This window comes from Phalacrocorax carbo, chromosome 6 (assembly GCF_963921805.1).
Source record: "Phalacrocorax carbo chromosome 6, bPhaCar2.1, whole genome shotgun sequence".
Taxonomy (NCBI): Eukaryota; Metazoa; Chordata; class Aves; order Suliformes; family Phalacrocoracidae; genus Phalacrocorax; species Phalacrocorax carbo.
In genome coordinates, this window is record NC_087518.1 from 51,021,504 (window position 1) to 51,041,595 (window position 20,092).

The 20,092-nt window shown below is 51.7% G+C and overlaps 1 protein-coding gene across 3 annotated transcripts in view; it reads right to left on the reverse strand.

The window, feature by feature from the left end:
• The window catches only part of RNF220 (ring finger protein 220), a 225,565-nt gene that overhangs the window by 65,013 nt on the left and 140,460 nt on the right, over window positions 1-20,092 (reverse strand). For all 3 annotated transcript variants that reach the window (XM_064455249.1, XM_064455251.1, XM_064455250.1), the window contains one exon: window positions 8,662-8,707. In XM_064455249.1, coding sequence (XP_064311319.1) covers window positions 8,662-8,707 — 46 coding nt within the window. The remainder of the gene's footprint in view (window positions 1-8,661; window positions 8,708-20,092) is intronic.

Here is a 20,092-nt window from a genome sequence, read left to right on the forward strand (position 1 = left end):
CCCAAGCTCCTGCTGTTGTTTAGTTTCTTTATTTTCTAAACAGAGAACGAGGACCGTTTCTGAAGAAGCAGAATTGCACATGTCCTACAAAACCGAGGAACGGAGGCTCAAAGCCTTCAGGTGTGACTCAGAACAACAGACCTGATTGCAGCAGTGCTAATGCCCTTTCCCTCGTCTAATAAGCCAAGCACCCGGGAGCTGGGAGGGTTAAATCCGTTTTGTCTTCCAATGTATTCTAGAGAAGGGGAAAAAATACCCATCTCCCCACTCCTCGGCGACAGACAGACAAACCCTCCCCGCCTCCAGCTCCCCCCTCAGCTTCTGGTAGCTCTAATCCAATATTATTATGTGAAAAATGGTTGGGCTAGCTATGGAGACAGTAAATTAAACGTTATGTATTAGTTTTTAGCGTGTGGTCCTGGGAAGAACGCCGGCCCCATTTATTCCACAAACCTCCTGAGCACCATGGCGATGACCTCTGGAAAAACGCAGGGCTAAACTAATCCCAAAGATGTCAATCTCGAGGCCTCTTCTACATACACTTGCAGTTTAGATTAATAAACTGTCTATTTTTAAATTGTGTGCAAGCACTTCAATTCTAAATACCTCGCCGGCATGTTAAACACAGCGTTAGAGATGCCAAGTCACACTTCCCCTTCACTCTTAGGAAACTTGACTTCATTTGTTTTTCTCATTTCTGTGTGCTGTGCCACACTTTGCCTCTCAGGCAGCCATGGGGGCAGGCAGGGATGCCGGCTCGGGCCCTAAGGGATTAGGAAAGGCACTCGCCATCAGGGTGACTTTCATTTTGGCATTAGGCCAGCCTCTCTGCCATCCCAGTTTTGGCCTTTTTTTTCCCCAAATCGTTGTGTTGGGGCTGTTTCTTGGTGGCTAAGTGGTGAGTACGCACATGGCCACAGCACACCAAGCCAAGGATTTGCTGTCCCCTGCACTCACATCGCTCACTCCCACCCGGGTCCTGGCAAGCGGGGAAGGGGCAGCGATACAATCCCCACCCCTCTCTCAACTGACATCAGTTAAGACTGCTGTGGAGAGAAAAGGTGGCTTTACGCATGGCCTCCCAGCACTTGTGCATGCCCACGCTGCAGGGCAGACCCAAATTCTGGCTTCCTACCCCAAAAACATGGCTCTGGGTGCTCTGTGTGCAGACAGGCATGCTGTACGGCTGTGTGGAAATGCTCCCTACCTCAGGAACCAGCCTCTTGGCATGGTGGGAACAAGCCTTGATGCTGAGATGTCCTTTTTGCCCCTGGGGAAAGGACACCAGTCGGCTCATCGCCGCCTGGTTGTCGGTTCAGCCCAGCTCCCCTTTGGGGTGGGTCTGAGTGGGACTACTGGGGCAAGAGCACCCTCCTCCCCCCCAGTACCCCCTCCCCTGGCAAACCACGGCTCCCAGCATCAAAGATGGAGCAAGCAGCCTTGCGCAAGCAGCCATGCAGCCTCATATTTCTCCCTCCCCTTTAAATCATCTCTCCATTGGGTAAAGGCACTCTCTGTGGAGGTTATAAACCCTAAGAGGATCAGCCTGAGCATTACACCTGGGGCAAGCTAAATAAAAAAAGGTCACCGGCGCTTTTTAAACATGGACAAAAAAGCAGTAAAATGTGTTTGGAAAAAAAAAATCTGGCATTAAATCATGACTTTTTGCCTGGCTTGCCTCATTAAAAGTGGCCTTTTGGAAGGTAAAATTATCATTGTAAGTGATAAGATCTTTAAGAAAATAATTCACGGCTTCTTCACCCTTTAATATGATAGCCGCCACCGGCTAATTTTTTTCTTAATGGCAACGAGGCCATCAATCTTGTCCAAGCCATGTACTCCATCCTTCCCCCTGCCCCTCCTGCCGTGCCGGGCAGCCATGGCCCTGCTTTGCGTGCTGTGCCAAGGGGAAGAGACATGTCTGGGTGTATGGCTTTACCTGCCTGCATCCATGGATCAAGGCTCTCCCTGATAGCTCCCGACACCCTGCATGGACTGTGCAATTCTGCAGAGCTGGGGTGCAGCATCTGCAAAAGTTTCAGCGACCTCATTGCAGTTAGGAACGACATATAGTTTACATGTGTAAACACACGGGCAGGTCTGGCATGAATTGAATGTGCATCATGCAGCTGGTGTGCCAGCTGTTGTGATCCCAGTCCATCTCTCTCCGGACCTGCTCCTCCCTGCCTGGGCAGAGGAGCCACGGGCAGCTCCGAGGTGATGCCGGCAAGGGCACACGTGCCAACACGCCGCTAGCTCCCGACCCACAGGCGCTCGAGGTGCGGGCCTGGGGCAGCGTGAGGGGAGGGGACGGGTGTCAGGGTGCAGCCACCAGCCCGAGGAAATGGATGGAAATTGCCAGCATGCACCGCCCCCAGCCCTAAGCGCTGCCTCTCGCCGTCAGCCGGGGCAGGTGTCAGCGCTGGGAGAGCCCAGCCGGTGCTGCTGACATTCTGCTGCCTCTCAAGGCCAGTCATTTGAGAGTATTAAAGTGCTGGACTCCTGCTTTCTGATAGCCCTGGAAAAACACAGGGAGTCTATTTTTCTTAAACAATCCATCACAGCTGCTGTCAGCAGAACAAATACCCTAACCCTGCTGTTTATGTATCTATATGGCTTTTTTTTTTTTTTTTTATTTTGGCACAAAGTGTTCCCTGCTTGATGCATTCAGCTTTAACTCTGCTGTCTAAATAGGTACTTATCACTTAACATGGAGGTGATGGCTTGACATGTTTTCTGTCTCCTGCCCTCCCCTCCACGGTAGGGAAGCCGTCAAAGTGTTGCTAATAGCTGTTATCACTTGGGAACTGTAACCCGAAAGCAATGAGTGATACCAGGCCTTGCTGCGATTTTCCCCCTTAACTCTGCTAGCCATTTTTTATGTTATTGCTGGAGGATCCCTGACACAAAGATGCTACTATTAGAGTTGAGTTTCCTAGAAGCTTTCGGAGGTCCACATTTGCTCCCAGGAAAGTTAGAGGTAAAATTATCTTGAGGCTTTTAGCTGGCAGAGATAAAGGTGGGATGGAGCTGGGGATGAAAGGCTTAAGTGTGAGAAGGGTGTGAATAGTGAACAGAAATAATGGTATCAGCAGCTTCTGGCCTTTGCTGAAGGATTCCAGTGGTCTGCAAACAGAATAAGCTTACAGAAATGTGAGCTACTGATTTATTTCTGTGCATGTTATGGTCACACCTGGGATTGCAATCGAGTTCTGGGTCCTTTTGGGCAAGACACCAGCTACATGCTGGGGAAAAGGGCCCCTTCCAGCAGAACTGCCCATTGGGGATGGTGGGGGAAAGAGGTCTGGCCAAGGTCTGCCGGGATCTGCCAGCCCGTCTGGCTCCCCTCCGGGACCACATCCCTCTCCACTCTTCCTGCCGAACGCAGCGGTTTCCCCCAGACTAATGGGAGGGCACAGCTGTTCGGCCCAAGGGGAGTGAGGGGCTTTGTTTGTTCATGGGGTAATTTGTTTTATGGAATAAAATCTGGCAGAGATTTTTTTTGGAGTGGATCTGGTATTTATCACCCCAAACTGGCAGGGAGTTCGTTCAGCCGACACTCATCCTTGGTAATTTCCCCTCCTTTGCCTATCTGTGGGCTGTTCTCATGTCCCTGGCTTGGCCATAGCTTTGTCACAATGCTCAGATTTAGCCTTCTAATCTTTCCTTGTAAATCACAGCTACAGAGGGGGCACAGATACGGTGAGTGACTTCTCCAATCCCCGCAGCGAGTCGGTGACACAAGAGAAGGAGTTAAACCCCTGGGGCCCTAACACCCGTCCCCTGTTCCTACCAAGACATGATACGGAGAAGTTAAATGATTGTGCTAGAAATTTCATCTCAAGCAAGGCAGCTGGGAAGGGCTTAATACAGACATTCTGTCAAGGTTTAAGGCTCCAAATCTTGCTTGCTTCAAAGCTCTTTTTCCTTGGAGGGCTTTAGTGGTCAAATTTCCCTCTAGGTGCTGTAATTCTCTCTCAAACTGCTCCATGAAGCTGTAAAATCATGGGGGTGGGTGGGGGAATCAAAGGACTCTGGCACTGTGGCTCAGTTCCCAGCTCTGCCGGAGGTCTCGGAGCAGCGTGCTGGCCTCCTGCCTGTGGGCACCCTCTGAGGAGCGGGGTGCACACCTAAACAAACCAGCCACAAGCATCTGCTGGGCACGGGAGATGGATTTTGTTCCTGGCGGCTCTCTTCAGTGTTTGTTTGTGGCAAGATCTAGTACATGGGCTGGACCATTAGTGGCAAAGGCAATTTGCAGGCATGTATTAGGAGCAGCATTGGAAAAGGAATGCTGAACCCACCATGAGAGCTGGGATGCTTCACAGAGCCCAGCGTCTTCCCCTTCAGCAGTCAGTACCAGCACTTTCAGAGAGGATATTAGAAAGTTCAGTGGATGCTGTTAGGTGAGAGGTAACAGTCTGCAGCTAATATCCTGAAATTTAGTGGTAGAGGTGATATCCCACCTAGATGATAGCCAGACAGGTAGTGGCAAAGAATTGCTCTTAGGTAGCTAGGAGGACCTGGGGATGCTGACTCTCGAAGTTGCTGCTGGCTGCTCAAGGAAGAGAGGAACAGTCAGACCTTGCTCATACACTTCACCAACATGGGTTCAGCTCAATGTGTGCTGCCCTCCTGCATAACCCCTTGTAAGAGGCAGCCAAGGCAAGACAGGAAAGGTAAGGGGAGAGTGTGAAACACAGGAATGATGCCTGGGGGAACTGCATGCTGCTGACAGCTCCTGGGCAGCCATGAGCCTGAATGGAGCCCATGGTGTTGTCTGTGTGCCTCTGCAAGACATCTCTGATACCTGACCTGCTGAAACATGGCCTCTGGCCATGCTGGGGAGTGCTGCAGGGAAGCTCTGGGCTCACAGAGGTCTGGGGCATGGCTGGCTCAGACACACCTTCAGAACGTGGCCTCCTGAGTGGCCCTGGTGTTGGGTTTCCCCATGGTGACCCAGGACACCATGAAAGGTTAGTGAAAGGTTAGTGACAAATGCCCAGCCCACACCAGTGAACGGGACCATGGGATGCATGGTCTCTAGCTCAGCAGGAGCAAGGACATCCTCCATCCCTTCCCATGGGCATGAAGCATCTGCTCCCACCAAGATGGAAACTTCTCCTTGGTGAAGAATTTCTTTTCCCACTCCTCCTCTTCATCCTGGTGTCTCAGACATGTCACTAGAGAAAGATGCTACAGATGTTCAGGACTCTCCTTGAAGTCCAATGCCTGAGGAATACCTTTCCCAGAGCAGGGCCATTGGTGTGTTTTCTGTAAAGGAGATGGGCTTTCAGCACCTTTTTGCACCTCTGCCTTCTGCAAAGCACAGGCATGAGGCAGCCTAGCAAGAGCAAGCGGTCACCTTGACCTGTGGGGCTCAGTGGGTTACCTGGCTCTCAGCACTGTGAAGACCAAGGCACCGAAGGCTATCACAAGCCATGGGGTGAGCATCCAAGCTTGCAATCAGGGACATAAACTGCAACTGGGAGGAGACAGCGCTGTTCCCCTTACTCTCCACAGGCCACGGGACTTCCAGAAGACACCAAGCAGCTATCTTAGGCCCTTCTCCCCAGCCAGAGGCTGGCAGGGCTCAGCTTGCTGTCACCAGCTTACCTAAGTGTCAGTCAGTGTTGGATAGGAATCTCATCCTGAGGCTCACTACACAGGTTTGTCATCTGCTTGTCCAAGTGGCTTGTCCACACTGGCATACCACCATCATTTGGCCTTGGTCACTACCAGAAAGCAAATGAGGATCCTGAACACTGTGGAGCTGTTTGGTGCTCAGCACTGCCCCCCAAGCTGCTTTCGCAGAGAGGGAGCCCAGGCAGCGAGCAGACATGTTGGCTGGAGCCCCCCAGCTTGCAGCCCTCTCTTGGCCATCACTGCCTCCGTCAGCTCTGATAATAGAAGAATCTGATACAATAATCCTGCATTCATCACATCCCATGTTGAGTGATTGGATTTTTTTTGACATATTGCCATGACAATTGACCCAGTGCAGTGAGTGACAGCTCTTCAGGGGCAGGAAAGCAGCAAGCAAGGAATATGCGTTTACATCTGGGCTTTTACTGCCAGGAAAGACGTTTGCTGGGGCAATGGTGAGGAAGGGATGGGACCTGAGCCAGGAGACACAGAGTGTGGGGGGAGTTAAATCCCCTGCCCCCAGCTGCACCCCAGGAAGAGCCTTAAGGCAGTACAAAAGCAGCAATAGCCCATGATACTATATCCAGAGGCCCTAAATGAGTTCCAAAGTGGTCTTAAAGCCACTGGAGACCACAAAGGTAACACCTTTGGTAACCTGCACCCCACCCCAGTTCCTATGTCCCTGAGTGGAACTAGCCTACCCCTGCCCATGGTGCCAGAGGATGCTCTTGAGGGATGGGGAGATGCAGCCACTTTTTCCTGTTGCTGAGCTGCCGGGGCTGCCAGCCCTGCTGTTGGCACCAGGAGAAGGACTGGCCAGGAATCCTCATGGGGGTCCCATGTCTCCTTCTGCCAGTGCCGAGGATGGGAAGAGTGACAAGCCACAGGTCCCAGCTCTTCCCAGGCAGTGCCTGCCAGACCTCCAGTGATGTCTGGGTGCCTGGGCATGGGCTGCAAGCCCACCTGGGGGTCTGTCCCCCATCCACCCACCTGGGTCCCCTGTTAAGGGTGGCCCAGAGGCCCAGCTTTGTCCCCAACAGGACTTTCTCAGAGGGACTTCACATCCTGATGGTCTATTCCCACCCCATGTTCCAGACGCTCAGTAGGCACAAAGGGAAAAAGCAGCCTTCATCTTCCCACCACCTTCCTCCTCAATCCCATGCAGTTACAAAGGAGCCTTTAATACCCAGCTGAGGTGAAGGTGACAGCATGTGCCTTCCCGTGCCACACAGGACTTGTCTCCCAGCAAAAGCCACCTAGAAATAATGAATCCTCCTGGGCTGAGAGGCTTTCAAGCTCTCTGAGAAGGGAATGAAAGATTTCCTGATTTCACCCTCTCCCTCCCCACTCTCCTGGCTTCTTGAAGTTAATGTTCTTAGTCCCAGACGTGATGGGCAAAGGGAAAAGATCCATGTGGTGACAGGGGACGATTGATCTCTTTTACATAGAATGATGCTCCAGTCCCAGTTTAATCCCCTCGCTCAAGGCAAATGGGATTCTTTGTCAATGGAAACTTCAAAAGCCTGGCCCTGCCGCGAGATGGACCTTCTTCTTTATCTGGTCTCTGTCAGTCACTCGCTGCATTTCCCTCCAAACAGCTAATCTGTCTTCCTAGCCGTCCTTCTCCCTCGCAGGCGATGTGTTTGGGACCGTTGAGTTATCTACACTCAGACCTGACAAGGAGGGAAAGGGAACCCTGCAGAGTCCAGCTGCTTTCATTTTGTGGATGCCCTTTCCAGCACCTTCAGGACGTCCCAAGGCAGTCTCATGCTCTGTGGATTATCAACAGCGGGTGGTTTTGGGGATTGCTTTCTGCTCTGCCTGCTTTTCATACGATAAATAGTCAAATCTCTGGTCTCCTCCTGGTGTCTGCTGGGACAGGGCACAGGAGACAAGGGTAGTCATGCAGAAGACAGGAATGCCAAAGGTGTGGAGCATTACGGAGCATCGCCACAATCTTTATTTTCCCCTGTGGGTTTGGGAAATTGCTGGGTTATCCTGGAAGGTGTCCTTGCCTGCTGGGAACTTGGGTCAGCACAGTGGGTCCCCAGCCCCTCGTGTGGTGGAGCAGACAAAGTGTTTATGTGCTTGGCAAGACTTCCAGCCCCAAGGGGAAAATCTAGAGCTGAAATGTCAGTCTCTGTTTCTGACATCACATGCCAAAAGAGACCCAAAACTTCCAGGAGAAAAAAAGGGAGGGTGAGACCTGAAGCTGATTCTATTAAAACAAGCATGAAGACATCTCCCGGGAGAGATGTCCTGCACCTCCCTGGAAGCATCAGCAGAAGTGTAGGAGAGCCTAGACCACTTGCTTTTGCCTTCCTTGGGGAGCACAGCATGGTTTTCAGAGGCTGTACAATGCCCAGCTGCCCTGCAGTGTTCCCTGCCACCCATTTGCCTGCCCAAGCCCTGGTCCTTCCCACCCCTGTATCGTACGAAGTCCAGCTAACCGTAATACTAATTAGAAAATTATGCCCTTTGCAATGATGCCATGATGCTCTGTGCATTTTGTATTTTTGCATTCTGAGCCAAGGGGATGGGAGATGGGTCCTGGGGAGGGGGATGCAGCTGAGATGGGGTCTTTTAGTGATTTGGGCTTGTCCTTGGGTGTGAGGGACTCAGAGGGACTCCCCCTGAGGCAGTCCCACTCCCCTCTTCCAAAGCTGGCATATGGCTCTGGCTCCAGGAACTCCTGCACATGATTTCCCAGGCTGAGCTCAGCCTGTGTGTGATCAGCTCTCGTTAGGTGTCATTAGACACAATCTGGAGTCCCGGAGCCTGCTGGGTCCTTCACCGTCCCTCGGCTGCATAGGGAACGAAAAAGCCTTGACTTGACTGCTCCAGCCCAGTGGGTGAATGGGGACAGCAGCATCCCCCAGTGCTGGTGAGTCCCCAAAGCATGGCCACCTTCCTGGGGGACACCAAGTAGCAGGACAGGGAGCAGGCTGGGAAGGTGAGGGGTTGTAAAGAGTGTCCCTTGGCAGGGGGAAAGTGTGCCGAGTTGTGCTTGCTTACCTTGGGGGTGCCTGCTGCCATGGCATCCTTCAGGATGGAGCTCTTGCTGCCAAGAGAGAAGAGAATGGGGTCAGAGTCACAAAACCGCTGCGGTGAGCAAGGGGGAGAGCACTTCAAGGGATCTCACGAGATCAAATAGCAAAGTGCATGGCTCCCCTTCCCTGGACCAGCGAGAACCTCCTAACCCTGACCGGCAGGGCATGGAAAGGGGGGCAGCACCAACTATTTCTCCAGCTGGAATAAAACGGTCCTATCAGTGAAATCCCCCAAACCCAGACACATGATGCAGGGTCAAATCCCAACTCTCCCCTTCCTTGCGCGTTTACACAGGTCCTCTCCCAGCCCTGGGGAAAAGTGGGGAGCAAGCCTGCAGGGATGCTGGGAAGAAGAGGGGAGCAGCGAGCCCTGTGTAGGGTCAGGCACGATAAAAAACAAGGAGGGAAGAAAAAAGAGAAGGCGATTAAATTGGTGTAAGAGCAAGGGAAAGAAGATCCCCTCTGCTCCAGCTGTGCCTTGGAGGCAGCAGCTCTGCCGGAGGCTGGAGTGATTTGTTAATTCAGCTTGTTCCCCATTTAGCAGGGAAGGAGGTCCCCGCCACGGTGCTCCTCCTCGCCTGCCCTCGCCAGCGGGAGATGCTATAGATTTAATAACACCTTCCCCCCTCCAGACAGGTTAAACTTGAAACAATTACATATCAAAGCCGACATGGCGGGGAGGCCTGCACTGTAATTTTTTGGTTATTAAAGTAATCTCTCTCATGTAAATTCTCCTGCTAACATGCTGCAAACAGCATTAGGAAATAAATTATTTCCCCATGATTCGATTTGTCAATGCAAAGCACCTGCAGCAGGCAAAAGGCTCTTGAAATATGTTGCCAAGCCCAGTGCCTGTGCTTGTAAGTGCACGCTGGTGGGGCGGCTGGCTCCCAGCTCCCCATAGCCCCGGGGAGATGATGGATGGGTGGGTGGAGGGGGGAGGTTAGCGGGGGGAGGCGGAGGTTGGGGAAGGGGGGGGAATGGAATTGTGTTTAATAACAAAATTTGTATGCAAGCCTGCATCCCAGGCTAAGGATGAGTGATCGGCAGCCAGAAAGTATTAAAAAGCCTCGCTAAACAGATGCTGACAATAGAACAAGACATATCAAATCAGATCTACTTCAGAAACATTAATATACACATGCACACACGCTCGCCCGCGCACGCGCGCCCGGCTCCACACACCCGCGCTCCTTTCTTCTCAATCACAGCAATATGGGAGACATCAATAAATTTTTATGAGACTTTTAGAAGATCAACACGGTACTAGATGTGACAAAAAAGCAATGTGCCTGTCATGTTCGCTTTGTCGGGGACACTTTAGCCCCAGATGCCGAGCTGCAGTGGCAGCGGGGAGAAATTGAATTTGGCTGGCTTTAATCTGCCTTGATTTGGCAGATGGCTGGGTGTTATGAAATGAGCAGGGATGGAGGAAGGTGTTTTCTCCCGAGGCTATGGCCCCCCTCCTCTCCCTGTGCCACTGTCCTCACCCCCCACCCTGAAACAGGGGGAAACATGTAGTTATCTATTGCCATCAGGTCACCCCAAACGCCGCGGCTGTGGTTCCCGATTGATGGGCTGGGGCATTGCCTCCCTCGCAGCCCCCCTTCCCTGAGGGGATGCACTGCTGGATGCTTGCTGCAGGATGCCCCCCGTGCCCCATGGCCCAGCTCTGCCCCCCTGCTCTTGGGGGGTGGCAGGGAGCAAAGTCAGTCCCCGCTGCCCCTGGAGATGCAGCCCTCGCACCACCTCCAGCCTGCGCCCGAATGCCTGTGATGGGAAGGATTTCCACCCCCTCCCCATCTCCAGCACTACCTTGAATTTCTCAGTTGCCCAAAGCATGAAACAACTTTTTTTTTTCCTTTTATAATACAAACACCAGGTTAAAAAAACCCAACTCATTTCCTCCCTTTTCTTGTTAAAGGTGTTTAAAATTATTCCTTTTTGACGGAAAGAGGAAGAATCTCTTTAATTCCTCCCAGAAATGGTGTTAGCACCAGGAAACAGCAGTTTTCAAGACAAGAGTCTCTCTGGTCAGCAGAAAGGCCAAGCCTCTGCCATTGGGACTCACAGGGAAGGGAACTGATTTAGATAAACTCTGCCAAGTTATTTTATTCTTCATTTTGAGGATTATTAATAACCACCCCGCTCCTTGCAATTTAGCCCCACTCTGTTGCTAATAAGAGTTTGCAATTTGTTTTTATTTATTTCCAGAGATGTATCAGGAATGCGAACAAGCCCATGTCATCCAAGTCCCAAGACCCTGCAATTTAAGGGTGCTTTCCTTCAACCCACTAACCAACTCCCTGAATAACAGTGGCTGCAGCCCCCCGTGCCTCTGAAGGATGCCAGCAGCAAGCTGAGAATCGAAAGGCCGTCAGCAAAGAGAAACCTTCCCCTCCATAAACACCGCAGACAAATTAAAAATGGTAAAAGGGAAATCAAGACCTTTAAAGTTCAAACACTTTTCGGTGCCTTTTAAAGTTTTTTCGCTCTAGGCCCTTGCAGAGAGCACAATCTTTGGAGACCTTGGGATTCTCTTTAATCACCCAGCCAGGCTGCAGTGGTCTGAAATGATTACACATTTACATAGTAATAACCCCAACACTCCCCACATTATTTCATGGCTAGCATATTTCCACTCGGCGAGTGATCCATGTGTTTTAAATTATAACCTGTACATAGGAAATTAGTTACTAAGTACGATATTCACGGGCTCGTCTGACACTTCTAATTAAGGTGATTTACACAGAATTATCCTACGAAATAAAAAAATGGTGTTTTGCTAGCTAATAAAATATAATTACTACCCGCTTTTATAAGTTACAGTTAGTTTTAATCTATTTGGGGAATTGTTTATCCAGTTCATTACAGCAAAACAACTTCTTTCCCTTTCAGGCAACGCCCCCAAAGTACCAAAGAAGACAGGAAATGCCCTGGAAAGACCCAGCGTTTTGGGCAGGCTCCTTCTCTCTCTCCTGACGACTTTGCATTTCCAAGCGATACGAGGCTCCTTCCTCTCTGGTTCCCTTTCTTGGGGCTGCGGCACCAGTCCTGGCAGTGCATTTGTGCATCCCCAAGTGTTTGGGTGCCCTGTGCCTCTGTGGGGACAAAATAAGGTCCCCACTGATGCTGCTGGAGGGCTCTGCCCAGCCCTGCAGCTGTGTCACCCGTTAACATTAGCAGGAGCTGCACGGCCAGGTCCCCACGTGTCCCAGGGTGCTCGCCAGGGTCCCATTACTTCTCTATATTAGGGCACATCAGCTTTAAGAGGAACATTTACTCTCAGCAAGGCCCTCCACAATGAAAGCAAGACTCAGGCTATATCATAGATATGCAAATGTATTGGGATGCTAGGCAGGGATTTGGTTAGGAGCATCCCCAGATGCAACTGGGAATCCCCTGGCATCTCCCTGAGAGACCCCCAAGGGGCTGTTGGACCCAACACTTCAGTTGTGATGTCCCAAAGGGCAGCTCAGCACACCAAATATGTGCTCTCCTCACCCATGGTCTTGGGGTTTCTCTACCCCTGCCATGGTTGCTGTTACACACAATGACCTTCAGGTTTATTTATGTTGTTCTGGTCCTGCCTTTTGGGGTGTGCTTGTCATAGGAAAAAATAAAAGCAATGTGCAGGGAGCAGTCCCTTATCCCATGAACAGAGGCTGCTGCTTCCCATACAGAGAACCCAGGGCAGGAGATGAAGGCTAAGTGATGTGATTGCTTTTTACCACGAGCATGGTGGTACTTCTCCTTTTCCATTAAGCCTTTGATCTTGCAAGCTGTTGCAGGAACCTCAGCTTTCCTTGAAAAGAAAAGAGAAGTTTTCTGGGTGCCCCAGTCAGGAAACAAGCAGAAGCCCTGAAGGCTTGCTCCCCACAGGAGATGCCTTGTCAGCTGCCAGGCAGAGGACCACAACCCAGGGTGTGCTCTTGGTGCCCAGAGCCCACCAGATGCAGGCAGGTCTCTCGCTGATGCCCCAGCCCAGGTAGAAGCCTGGTGCCAGGCAATTGCCCCAGGGAAGCAGGGCAGGAGCCCTCCTTGCTCATCAGAGCACACACAGTGACTGTGCCGGCACTGGGGCAACACCACATCATCCTGCAGTAAGGCTTGGAAAGCTCTGTGATAATTGTAGCTACAGCTCAAATGCTTGCCAATGTAAGGAGACCAAGAGATAGGGATGTACTCAGAGGCACAATTCAGGCACAGAGCGGTGACAGGTCTTGCCTGAAGTCTCAGCGCAGCAACAACAGGGCGAGGAAGAGCCCTGACACCGTGCTTCAGCCTAGCACAGATGCTTGGACTCACCAAGCATGTTCAAATGAGATTTCTGCAGAGCCCCCACCCAGGGCAAGGCAGGGCTTATGAAGAGCATCTGTCAAGGAAGGGCTGAGCTCCATACCTGGCATGGCAGCTGCCCCCCAGCCACACTTCCCGCATGTAATTAATAACAACTGCAAGAGAAGAAGTTCCCTGAGCTCAGGCAGCTACAGTTTGTGCTCATCCCTTAATGATATTGCAGCCAGAAGAGGTTTAAAGAGGTGGTAAGAGGGCTGCTGCCATGCAGCTGGTGTCTTCCAGCTCTGCAACTCTTCCACAGAATGACTCTCGGCAGCCCTCTGAATTTGATGGGCACCAGCCAGAGCGCATGCACCTCCCACATGAGATCCCACAAAGCCAAAAGGTTTCTACAAGCTGTGGCCAACTGATGTATTTCTTAAAAAAGAAAAAAAAAATCCTGTGGAAACGATTTATTTTTAGCTGCAGGACTTGCTGCTCAAACACGCAGCCTTGGGACGGGAGCCCCAGCAGCGGAACAAGCTGCCCGCAGAGCCGTGCGGATGGGAAGCACCAGCTGTAAATAAGCAGTTGCCGGGTAGAGAGGGAATTGGATTTTTGCGAACGCCAGTTTGAATAAGTGGAAGTGTCACTTGAAGCCTAAATAAGGAAATGGAAGTTTGATCTTTTTTTTTTTTTTTTTTAAAGACTACAGGAGCCCAAATCCTCACCTAGCCGCAGGTGACAGCCCCCAGTGCAGCCGGGCACGATCAGTGCTGTCAGGGGAAGCACGCTAGGATCTTTAACCTGCTGTGGCTCCGCTAGCAGCACCTGGTCCAGGTGCTGCTTAGATCTCCTGCATCTGATGATGGGCAAAGGGGCCGAGTGATGGTAAAAATTGCCAAAGATACTGTAGTCAGGACTAGAAACACTCTGCACCTACAGTCCCAGCCATGCTTCCCAAATGCTCCCCCAGTCAGAATTTGTGAGACCTCCATGTCCAACATGGTCAGCTGTGACAAACATGACCCTGCAGGGCAGGCACCCGCCTCCCCCAAAGAGATGATGCTGCAGCAGAAATGTGATGTGGCATCACCTGACCATGCTGAAGTCCCCTATTTGCTCTGTCCCATTCGCACTCACGGCTCTTTCTCCCCTGTTGGAGTTTTTCTTTACCAACCCCTGGTACCCCAGGCCCCTGCCAGGACCCCCTCCTCAGAGTGGGTGACAGGTTTCTGGGTGAGGATGAGATGGTCCATGTGTGCAGGGCAAAGAAGGAGATTGGGGAGGGAGGGTTATTTTATTTCTCTCCCACTATTTGAAAAAGAGGTGGCTGGAAAAATAAAGAGAAAAGTCGGAGAGAAAGGTCATGCATTAGATTGATCTGGGGGGCTCTTTGCTACTGCGGCTGTAATGACTGTTTAATTATTCCCAGATCACGTGGCAGTTCAGAAGAGGCTCTGCAGGAGGCATGCATCGCTTAAGGGCAAATAACTGACTGAAGATTTATTTCTCACCCTTGGGTTTCCATGCATCCCCTCTCAGGACTCCCGCTGCCGTGGGAGTCAGCAGCAGAGGAGGGCTTTGCCCGCTGCAGTCCCAAACCCCAGCCTGCAAAGCCCAGCCCTGGAGTCAGGGCATGAGTGAACAGACACATGACCCATAAATTTTCTCACCTGCTGTGCTACCCTGGAAGCCCTGACCCATGAGAAGCCCTCTCACCTACAGATTATAGGCAGCAGCCTCTGCCTCCCATGGGGTCTGCCATGGGAGAGGAGGAATGGGTCGCCTCTAAGCAGGACAGGCAGCGGTATGGCTTGTGCTCTCTCTGCTGGAGAAGATGTGGATGAAGGGTCCAGGCTGCTGTCATTGCCACCCTCTGAGTGCACAGGAGGAAGCTAGAGGGTCTCTCTTCCCTTTCTGTCCATGATTAATCTGCCACAGCAAGGGGCAGGGACACAAATCAGAGGGGGGATGAAAGAGGATAAATCCACGGTATCAGCAGCACCACATTTGCTAGATAATAAACAGACTCCTCTCCTCATAAATTTCCCTCTGTTCCCCCATGGTTCCCCAGCACTGACACTGGTGGGAGCGGAGCTGGGCTGCTCCTGGCTTTTCTGGAGCCCTGGCCAGTGGTGAGAGCCTCGGCTCTGCCGGGTAAGCCTGGGACCCTCCACCTGGGCTGGCATCATTCACCCCCTGTAGACATTGGGGTGTAGTGGAGTGGCAGGACAGCACAGAGAAGCCCCATCCAAGCTCATGGGCTTTAGACAGTGCATCGGGACACCTGAGCTGACTGCAATGAGGTGATCCATAAGAGCATGTGAAGTGGATGGAAAAACCACTAGAGTTTCTTTAATTTACTTAATTTAATTTTATAGACACTCTTTAATTTACTTGGTATTTCCACTCTCCATCTCAGTGCCTCCAGGGGTGGCTTGTTCTCTGTCCCTGCCCTGGCACAATGCCTTTTCCTCACCCCTCATATCGGCACAGCCAGCTCACGCACTTCTCCACACCCCATGCAGGGATGTGACCCTGTTAGCTGCCTCATGGTGGCAGGTGGCCCTGTGCTCTGCTTGGGCATCACCAAGAAGCTGACACTTCCAGGTGGGTTTCTCTGGTGACAGAGTGTGTTTAGTTTAAATCTGGAAGAGGTCACACTGCTTCAGGTGATGCCACTTCCCACGCACCTGGAGACTCGTCTGTGCCTTGAATCTGGAAACCCATGACCACAGAGCTGGGGTCCCATACTGAACGCCTCTGCCAGGAGGTGGCATGGGATGCCCTGCTGCTGCTGTGGGGCAGGGCCCTGGTCCTCGGGGGGCTCGGAGCAGAGCTGGGCAGAGCGGGATGCGAACAACCCCTCCTGTGCTCCAGCCCCCGGAGCAAAGCAGTGCTCCCAAGCACTGGCCCTGCCCCAGCAGCCTGGTTTTGCTGGGGACACTGGCTGTGTGGCAAACCCTGGGTACTGCACATGCTGTGGGAAGCGGCTGTTTGGGTACCTGGATGCTCAGTGCTGGGGTCGAGTCTCTCCCTGGAGCCGCTGGGCTCGGAGGCTCATGCACGCCAGGTCTTGCACACAGGGACAGCATTGGGGAGACATCGCAGGTAATGAACTGCTCGGTTGAAAACCTTGCGGGGTGCCAGGGCCCTCTGGGAAAGCCCCAGGGAGCCCCGGGCTGGGCAGCCGCCTTCCCCATGGTCCAGGGAGATGGTGCTGTAGGAGATGCACCCAGTCCTGCCTTGCAAAACACTGTCAGGCACTTAATAGTACCTGTCCCCACCATCTCCCCAGCCTGGATTTATGCCTTGAGGGGTCACCTCTGGCAAGACTCTAATAACACGACTTTATTAGCGTTCTTGTTCCTTCTTTAAGATACAGTAGCAAGAGGGGAGGAGGGCAGTGGCACCTCAGGAAGGAGCGGGGGGCGTACGGGTAGGAAGCAGCTGCCCTCGCAATTCCCCTTCTCGGTGACAAGGGGGAGAGGGAGAAAAATGATGCTCCCTCGAAATTTATCATGCACCCAATTACAATGTTAATTGGCAAGCCCCTGAAATCAATTAATTCGCAAATTTTTTTCAATTAAAAATTAAGATAAATCATAAAATGTTATTAAGCAAAGGCCAAACTCCGTGAACTTTTTTTTTTGTAGGCATCTGGGTTTTTTTTTAATTTAAATAAAAAAAGAGCTGTGTTGCCAAAGCCCGATGCCCTTGAGTGCCTTTGCTGAAGCGCAGGGGGCTGTCATCAGCAGGACTGGGCTGAAGACAGATAAAAAAATATCGACCAGTCGGACACACTGCTTCTGCTTTATTGATCAGGCGGGAATTTAACTTGCTGTGCATATCCACCGTGTCAGCAAGGGCCACAGGCGAAATTAAAAGTACTTGGCTTGGAGATGTCGCCTTGATACCGGGGGGGTGGGGAGAGAGGGAGGGAGAGGGAAGAAGAGGGAGAGAAAGGGAAGAAAGGAAAAGAAGGTGGAAAAAGAAGAGGGGAAGAGAAAGAAGAAAAAAGACCGAGGGAAGTTGAGGAGCAGGAGGTTGCAACGCCTGCTTTTGCCTGGCTGCAATCTCACTTGTTGGCCAGTGGTCCTTGCTCTCTCTGTAGTACTCTCAGGTTTCTACTATGTGCAAGGAAGGTAGTCAGCATGTGTTTTGATGGGGCTTTGGAAAAGAAACCCTTCTCACTCAAAAACTTCTCTAATCTCACTCATTCAGAGTCTGGAGGACCTGCAGCGTTTGCTGCACAAGAAGTCTGGGGAAGTACCTGGCCATCAAGTTAAAGTCCCCAGGCATAAATCGAGGAGACCTGAGGCGAGAGCCATGACCCTGATGTGACACATGACAACAGAGCTAATTTGGGTTTTACACACTCTATTTATCCTGCCAGGCCTGGCAGCATGGCTGCTCGTCCTTCCCAGAGCAGCTCCCTGTGCTGGCCCTGGGAAGGTCTCCTCCAAGGGCCCTTTGGGACAGCACAGAGCTCAGCAGATCCTGCTGAAATGAAGAAAACCCTTGCCTGGGGCAGTGTGAGGAGCAGCCATGTTTAAACACAGGGTTCCCTGAGTGGGAGAGGGGTCAGAGCCACACCTCATAACTTGTTCTGGGTCTTTATCCTGACCAGGAGTAACACTGAAAGCCCCTGTCATTTGGGCATGCAGGAACCACAGGGCTGGTGTGCCTCTCTCCTTGTCCATTGACAGGAGTCTCTAGTGCAGACTCCAAGGGGTTAGCATGGGATGGCTTTAAGCAGCAAGACCACAAAACAGTGGGAAAGCAACCTGTGGAAGGATATGAAATCCAGGATATATCTCCAGATGCATGGAGACATCTCTCAAGGACAGTGACCCTGCCTGGAGTGACCAGGCCATCTCCCAAGGTCCTACAGCCTTCATGTTTTAGCTAAATTGCCAGCTCCCTCTTTATTCCTTATCCCACCAGGCCTGGAGCTGCCTCTGTCCCCCAAGAAGAGCTACTGCTGTGCCTCTCTGCATAAGGAAAACTTGACCTGAAGCCCCCCCCACCCAGGGTGAGGGTGCTCAGTGTGGTGCCAGGAACCGAGGCAGCACTTTCTGGTTCCACCTCAGATGCCAATGGAGGGAGGATTAAGAAGAGTGAGAGGAAAAGAGCACATGTGCATCAAGGGAGACAAAGCTTCAGAAGGATGCTGAAGGAAGATTTAAGCCTGGGCAGAGGTGCACTGAGAGCTGCTACAGGAGCTGGAGCTGCCACAGTCCCATGGTTGGCTCTTTTCCTCTGAAATGAATCAAAGCTGGCTACAAGAGTCAGGCTAAATCCCCCGTCTGGGCATTTCACCTGCTTTGAAACAGGCCTTCGCACTGCATCTTGCTCTGCCCTGACAGGATTTGGTTCCCTCTTTGTGGCAGTATCTTTGAGGTCACCAGAAAACAGCCTGCAGCACTTTCCATTTACACCAAGGTGAGAGACCCCGGTGCCCTCTGTGTTCCGGGAAAAGCTTCGTAATCAGAGAATCAGAAGAGAAATTATTCCCAGACACACCAGAAAGGTCATTAGGGGGAATCAGTACCTCCTGAGATGCTGGGTGCACAGGGATGTCTCCCCATGCTCCTGGTGCAGTGGCAAGGAGCAATGAGAGCTGCTAGTCCAGCCAGGCTGGGAACAGCCAACAGTTGGGCATGGCTTCAAAATACAAATATGCTCAGATTAAACATTCAATGTGGAGGAGAAAGGAAGAAAAGTGAAGAAGGGGAGAGTTTGCACAGCCATGGGACACTGTGAGAGCATCGTCATCCCCCATCTGCCCACTCAAGCCATCCATCCCTGGAGGCACCCGCTGAGCAGCCCGGGATGCCATAGCACAGGCACAGGTAATATTACAGCCATAGCATGAGGATACTGCTGGCTACATCTGCTAAGCTTAGAAAGCCCTTTAAGTAAGGGCAAAGAGCTGATATAGTCCTGTCTGAGCTTGCACCATCCTTCAGCTGCAAAAGCAGGAACAGAGCCGGCATGGTCCAACTCACTGCTCCACCTTCTGGACCATTCCCCAGTTATAATGATACACCTCATCCTTTTGGGAAGGTGAAATTGCAGCTCTGAAGCAAAGGTTTGCTGCTGGTAATGCAGGGAAGAATCTGCTAGCTGTCACACAGAGAAAAAAAAATGGCCCCTGCTAAATAATTTTTTTAAAAAGAGCACTGCGCATTCAAGAGCAGAGCATCATGTATTAAAACCACTGCATCCAAAGGCACATTCCCAACCTTCAGGTGCCTCACTCAGCAACTGTAAATCTTGTAATGTGACTTCCTAAGTTTTTTTAAATGGTCAGTAAATGCCTCTTCCACAGAGTCTAGAAAGCACCATAGACCCATTGGGGACCGTCAGCTGAGGTGGGCTCCACAGCTCCTACTGCCTGCTTTACTCCTCTTCTGTCCTCAAATTCATCTTCTCTCCCACCCCAAACTCAAACCAGAGTAAACTCCGCTCACAGTATTTACCTGCAGTGACATACACAGCAACACACTCGTACACACACGGGGCTATGTGTGTGTGCCTGTCCTGAGGGACACCCAAGGGCGCTGCTCTCGAGCGCCGTGCCTGCCTGCTCTCCCCGGGTGGCCCTGGGCTGGGGAAATACATCTGCAGCCGAAGCACCAGCTGAAGCTCGGAGCTGGGGCCACTGACAGCTCCAGAAAGAGTCTTGCATTTCAGTGTGCTTTATTGCAAGCCTTTAATACAGATGAGGTGGAAAACAGGTGAATATAAATGGAGTGAGGATAGGAGACCTGCACCTAGTGCACAGATAAGCTTCCTGCACACAGGCCAGGAATATTCATGTATTCTGCACTGACCAGCCTGGCTGGGGCACAGGGCATTGGCATACACAAGAAGGTCACTGTTATTATTTCTTATTTTTACCCTGGTGGCACTTAGCTGCTCAGCTGGGGATCTGCACCTTTTGCTCTCCGAGCTGTGCATGCAGAGCAAGGAGAGCATCCTTTCTGCACAGCACCATGGGGCCGCCACTCGCCCGCCTCCCACTCTCTGCTGCTTTGTGCTTCTTCTCTCTGAAGGTGAGCTACTAGGTAATTTCTCTTTGGAAGAGGAATACTAACAGTCTTGCCTGG